Source organism: Phocoena sinus, chromosome 21 (genome assembly GCF_008692025.1).
Source record: "Phocoena sinus isolate mPhoSin1 chromosome 21, mPhoSin1.pri, whole genome shotgun sequence".
Taxonomy (NCBI): Eukaryota; Metazoa; Chordata; class Mammalia; order Artiodactyla; family Phocoenidae; genus Phocoena; species Phocoena sinus.
This window is the reverse complement of record NC_045783.1, coordinates 22,099,176-22,105,227: the sequence shown is the minus strand read 5'-3', so window position 1 is coordinate 22,105,227 and position 6,052 is coordinate 22,099,176. Positions and strand designations below refer to the sequence as shown.

General features: G+C 50.5%; 1 protein-coding gene across 1 annotated transcript; it reads right to left on the bottom strand.

Annotated features, from left to right (window-relative positions):
* Positions 1 to 3,032: 3,032 nt before the first annotated feature.
* On the bottom strand, positions 3,033 to 5,723 carry CLDN23 (claudin 23). The gene has a single exon (XM_032618463.1). The coding sequence runs from the start codon at positions 4,779 to 4,781 to the stop codon at positions 3,900 to 3,902; it is 882 nt and encodes a 293-aa protein (XP_032474354.1). The 5' UTR covers positions 4,782 to 5,723; the 3' UTR covers positions 3,033 to 3,899.
* Between the last annotated feature and the right edge of the window lie 329 nt (positions 5,724 to 6,052).

Below are 6,052 nucleotides of genomic sequence, written 5' to 3'. Positions count from 1 at the left end.
ATGTGTGTAGGAGAAAGTGATGAGGGTGAAAAACCTGAGCCTTGGCCAAATTACGAATGGAATTTAAGCTAAGAGTGAATGATAGGTAAGGAAGACCCTGAGCGTTCTGAAGATGAATTAGTCCTTCATTTTAGGAAGGTCAGGGTGAAGATGTGAGGTGAGTGTGGGGAGAGAGATTCTGGTTATTAAACTTTCCCATCACTTTGCGGATGTGATGAGGCTCTGAAGTTGAAAGATCTTTCTCTGCCTACCGTGCTGTGAGGCTGTCTATACGTTGGCAGAATAGAATGTTCTTCACCTGCTATTCTTCTATCAAATTGTTTATATTTGACTCTGAAAATATTCTATACAACAGACTGAATCCAGACTGTACTCCCTCCAGAAAAAAGCTATTAGACCAGAAGAGGCCCTCAGATTCACTCAGTTGTACCCCCAGCTTCTTCCTGTCCTTACCATCCCTGTCTAGAGTGAAGGAGAAGCAAAGCAAGCCAGTACCAAGACCACTATGGAAACCTGTTTTCACTAATATTTCTTTACTGGGAAATTGGAGTTTGCTGTTCTCTCTGATGTCCAATCTTTTCTTTCAGTTCTCTGCACAAGCCCCCTCTCCTTCCCGACCACCTTTCTTAAAATACTGCCTTTTTTCTCCAGTCCTTGACCCTGGTTTATTATTCTTCATTTTCCTTGTACATCTTTCTCACTCTAGAGTATGCAAGTTCTACAAACTTGGGCCTGGAATAAATTTGCTTTCCAAGGCATCCAAAAATGTCCTGACAGGATGACAGGTGCCCCCAAACTGACAAATGATCTAGGCCATGAAGAGGAGGGTGCCTGCTGAAGCATCTTTGACAGCACCTCCACAAGGGATCAACAGCCTGTGTGCCAAAAACCTTACTTCTCCTTAGTGAGGGTGGGCGTCTAGATCAGAGCCCAATTGGCAGATGGGCAGAGCAGAAGCTGTGTTAATGCAGGGTCTGCTCTACTTTCACAGATTCCTCACTCCTCCAGGCAGAGAGCTTGAGTAATCTTGAAAAGACTTCACCCATTAATGGGGACACATACTCTTTATGTCAGTAGGATTATTAAGAGTCAGTCCTCACAACATTGTAAATCAACTATACTTCAATTAAAAAAAGAGTCTAATGAGAAAAAAAGTGAGTCGTGATGCGCGTCAGAGGTGTGAAGGGCTTGAGGCCGGGAGGCAGTACTATTTCATGTTAGAGTCTCACTGGGGTGTAGCTGCTTGGCTAGTTGGGTATTAGATTTAGGATAAGTGCTCACCAACGACAGCAACTCCTGAGGCTCCAGCCTCCTCCAGCATCTTGAATCTCAAGCCCATTGTCATTTTTTTCTGCTGTAGCACAGAAAGACTCTCAGGTCAAGCCCAGATCCTGCCTGATGCAGGAATCTCATGCCATCTTGAATATTTTTATAGCAAAAACAAGTTAAGTTTTCTTAAAGGGATTTTTGGTTTTATTTCTGTGGATGAGGCCAAAATGCAGTTCTAACTCAGAGCAAATCTTAATCACCAAAGAGGAAGTGTTTTGGATATAAGCCAGTGGACAGTAACTGGGCAGGGAGAAGTAAAAACATACAAAGCACCAGTATTGATTGCTTTTACCACAGATTCCCTAGAAACAATGGAAATGTGATGCAGGCAAGATTCTAGATTCGGTACTTGCCAGAAACCCAAAATCTTTATGTTGTCTGCCAGGTCCTGACTTCTCAGGTGCCCAATTCCTGCCTTTTGAGGTGTCAGCTGAAAAAAGCAGGGTTGCCTTTTCTCCATTCTGGCTCTGTTCCCTAAATCAAGTCCCCTAACTCATCTAGGCAATAGCTCTCAAAGGTCTGATTACGTGCTGCCAGCTGGGATTGAAATCCGAGTGAGGCACAGTCACAGTGAAAGCCACGCAGCCCCAGCAGATGTCGGTGAAGCAGCAGCATTGGCATCTCCTGGGAGCTAGTTAGGAAATCAGTTTCAGGTCTCACTCCAGACCTACTGAATCAGAATTTGCATTTGAAAAAGATCCCTGAGTGATATGCCAGCACATTGAAGTTTGGATGCAAAAAGAAATAGGTGATTCCAGTACAAAATGGCAAGGGAAGTGAATCTATAATATCCCTTCCACTGCTAACAAGCAGTGTGTGCTGTTTAGTTAGTTCTACTATAGCTGTGTTGTCAGTAATTACTGCACTGAATGTTCCTACCTCTGAATTGGCTACCCACAGCAGGTGTGGGGTTGTTTTGTTTTTTATTTTTTAATTTAATTTTATTTATTTTTTGTCTACACTGGGTCTTCATTGCTGTCCGTGGGCTTTCTCTAGTTGCCACGAGCAGGGGCTACTCTTTGTTGCGGTGCACGGGCTTCTCGTTGCTGTGGCTTCTCTTGTTGCGGAGCACGGGCTCTAGGCGCACGGGCTTCAGTAGTTGTGGCTTGCAGGCTTAGTAGTTGTCGCTCGTGGGCTCTAGAGAGCAGGCTCAGTAGTTGTAGCGCATGGGGTTAGTTGCTCCGCAGCATGTGGGATCTTCCTGGGCCAGGGCTTGAACCCATGTGCCCTGCATTGGCAGGCAGATTCTTAACCACTGCGTCACCAGGGAAATCCCTTGACAGCAGGTTTTAGAGATGAGATTCAGTTCAGTTCAAGACGCCCTTAAAACCAACTAATTGGAATTGGAGCCGGTCCTGCTAGAGATTTAGTCCCGAGCATGGAACACACAGCTGCCTACCTGTGATTTTAGGCAGCACTGTTACAAGAGGAAAAGATTTCTAGTCTCACCTCATGTGGAAACTGGTGCTTCTAGTTTTTTCAACAATAGACTTGGCTTTGCACAGAAAACAGCATGAACCTGAAAATAAAACAATCAGGGATTGAAGTGGGGCCCATTGGCTACTTTTAGTAAACTTATGCTAAGAGGTGCAAAGATCTGAGTGCTAGATTTCAGAAACAGTGCATAGGCAGCCAGAAAATTGTTGTAATGAATGCTTAAACTCCTAAAGATTATACTGAAGACAAAAAAAAACTTGTGTGAGTTGAGTGAAACTCTTGCTTTCAAATTTTATTTATAAATAAGAGATATATATACATGTACGGTAGCCTAATGTGATTAACAGGTTCCATTTTGTTCTAAATATTTAATATATAGTCTTTAATGTCCAGGGTGAGGTAGCCAAGAAATAGAACAATACAGCATCAGTCCCTTCATTCTCCTTCTGGCTTCTAGAAGAGAAACTCTGGAGTGACCTCAACTTTCACACCAAAAATAAGTGATAAAAATGATAGATCCTATTTATACATGAAGAAATGTAAATATGAGTTAATCAGGTTATTTCATTCCATAAAAGCCACTAAAGCTGCTGGTATTTGCATGGCTCTGTGTTTATTTTAACAGCCCCATTCAAATATAACCAGAAAGGTACCGGTCTCTTGACAGTTTGTGTGAAAATGAATTATGCAGCAGAAAATAAATTAATAATTATATTGATGCAAGGTTCATCAGCATTTCAGAATGTTGTTTGGAGATGTTAAATCGGTTTTGAGCCTCCATTTGCTGATTCTGACATTGTTATTATCAGCAGGATGCAAAGTCACCCTTCCTATGTCTCCAGCTAAAAGTATGAAAAGGCTGTCGTCCAGAAGAGGGCCCTGATCCCTCGGGGGAGAAACAGTAAACTCTGTAAAAAGAAAACCAAACCCAACCTGAACTAATGGTCCAAGGAGTCGAGTTTGGCTAGGAAAGGAAGATCGCCCTCCAAACCAGTTACAGGAATGTGTCCGGGGGTCCGACTCCGAGGCAGGTGTTTCCAGCTGAAAGGTAACAGCCAAGTTCAAGGTTGGACCGTGGTGGGGCGAGTCCTTCACCCAGACAGGGCCCGGCCAGAGCAGGCTGGGGGCGCCGCCTACAGGTCGGAGTCGCAGGGCAGCGCGCTGCCGCATGACCGGGTGCTGCGGGAGGACTCGCCGTGGTGGGATTCGGGAGCCTTCTCCCCATCGAGCACTTCCACCGGGTTGCTGTAGGCCTTGGGCGGCGGCCGGGGCATCGGGAAGCCGGCCTTGCGCTGGCTGGCGGCGCCGAGCTGGACGGGCCGCGGCCGGTGCTGGCCGTCGCTGTAGTACTTGATGGCCGGCGTGAGCGCGGGCTCCGGCCAGTCGATGTACACGGTGCTGATGCTGCTGCGGCGCGCCCTGGCTGGGGGCGCCTTCCGGCAGCTGCGACAGCGCTCGGCGCACCAAGGCGCAAAGCTGAGCGCCAGCGAGAAGCCGCCCAGCAGCAGCAGGCAGCCGCCCAGGTAGCCCAGCACCAGGCTGTAGCCGACCTGCACGGTGACCGGGCTGGACTGGGCGGGCAGGACGGCGCGATCCGCCAAGAAGTGGTTGTACCAGGAGACTGGGATGAGGCTCAAGAGGCCCGCGGCGAAAAGCACGACGCCGGAGAGGCCGGCCAGCGCGAAGTGGGGCTCGTCCTGCCAGCAGCGCACGCCGACCGTCGCCAGCAGTAGCCCCAGGGCCGTGGCGGCCAGCGACGTGATCATGAGTCCCCGCGCCACCCGCACGGGCTCGGCGGCGAAGTAGCCCAAGTCGTCTGGCTGACCGCACTGGCGCTCGCTGCTGCTCTGCTCGCGGCACATGTCCCACAGGCCCTGGTACAGCACCACGTCCACCGGCTGGTCAAGGAAGCCCTTCACCAGTCTCCAGCCGGGCGTCAGCGTGCCGGTCAGGGTGAGTAGCAGCCCGCAGGGTGCGAGCACCATGCCCAGAATCATCACCACTGGCGTCCTCATCCTGGACGGCGCACCTGCCCTCTCCTCCGCCCCCGCCTCCGCCTCCGCCTCCGCCGCCGGCTTGCTATCTCGAGCCCTTGCGCCCCCGGACAGCGCTCCAGGCTCCGGCTCCCTGAAGTCCGCACGCTCGTCGCCGCCACGCCCGGAGTCCTGCGCCCAGCTCTCCTCCGGCCGCTCTTTGTCTCCGGCGCGGGGCCGTCTGCGCTCCGCTACCCGTCCCTAGTTCGCTCCCCGAGTCCCGGCCGCTCCGCCCTACCTCCCGCCCAGCCGCCTAATCGAAACCAGCTCGCGGGCAAGTCTGATCGAAACCTGGGCCCGAGATGCCGGCGCGCAGAGGTGGCGGCAGCCGCGGCCAAACCCGTCCGGGTGGGAGGGGCTGGAGTGGCGAGCAGGAAGCTGCGCGGCCCAGCGGGACTCGGACCGAGCAAAGGTCGCCCCGCCCCTGCACCTCTGCGCCGCTCGGCGGGGCCAGGTCGGCCTGGGGAGGGGAAGGAAAGAGGCGCCGCCGAACGGCCGCACCTGGCCCGGGCACTGCGCAGGTCCCTGCTTCTCAGCAGATCTCGGTAACTAAAGTTTTTCTCCGGTCCCTGCCCGTCGACCCTGCACCTGTAGCCTGTCCTCCCTCCAACCCCAGCGGGGATCCGATGGCCCCTCGAAATTTTGCGCTATTAGCTTGCAGACACCCACGGCTGAGTGGGCGGAACCGCCCGAGATGCGCTGGGCAGGTGTGCACCGAGGGTCCTCCCGGTCGAGAAGCGTGTCCCAGAGTGTTGCACTTGTGTATTTTGTTTAATTTGCTTAATAAAGACGCCATACTCCGGATTAACCTTGATGGAAAAGAATCAAAGCGCCTGTGTTTCTGGGATGAGGAATTACCGAGGATTTTATTTTCTTTGTTTGGCCTCTTGATTTTGAAACTGACGAAAAAATAAAGGGGGGTGTGTGTGTGCCCTGTCTAGCACACTTTTCAGGTTTGTCCACCTCTAGGGTCCTGAGACTTTCATTGTCTTTGAGCTGTTTACAACTCTGTAAATTACAGAAAACCTGTAGTGTCACAAGTGATTTTTGTCCATAATAACGCAAATGAGTTTTTCAGTAGAATGTTAATGACTATTGCCCGATGGATACATGCTCTGACATTGATTTGTAAATTCACTTTAGCAGGCCTGTTTGCCTATATATGTGTGTCCTTTGCATTGTTCTTTAAATCGGTTGTAACATACTGGTTCCCTTAATAAATTAAATAAAATCTTTGACACGCGTTCATTTTA

Coding starts and splice junctions, on each gene's coding strand:
- CLDN23 (XM_032618463.1), bottom strand. CDS start 4,781: ATGAGGACGCCAGTGGTGATGATTCTGGGCATGGTGCTCGCACCCTGC.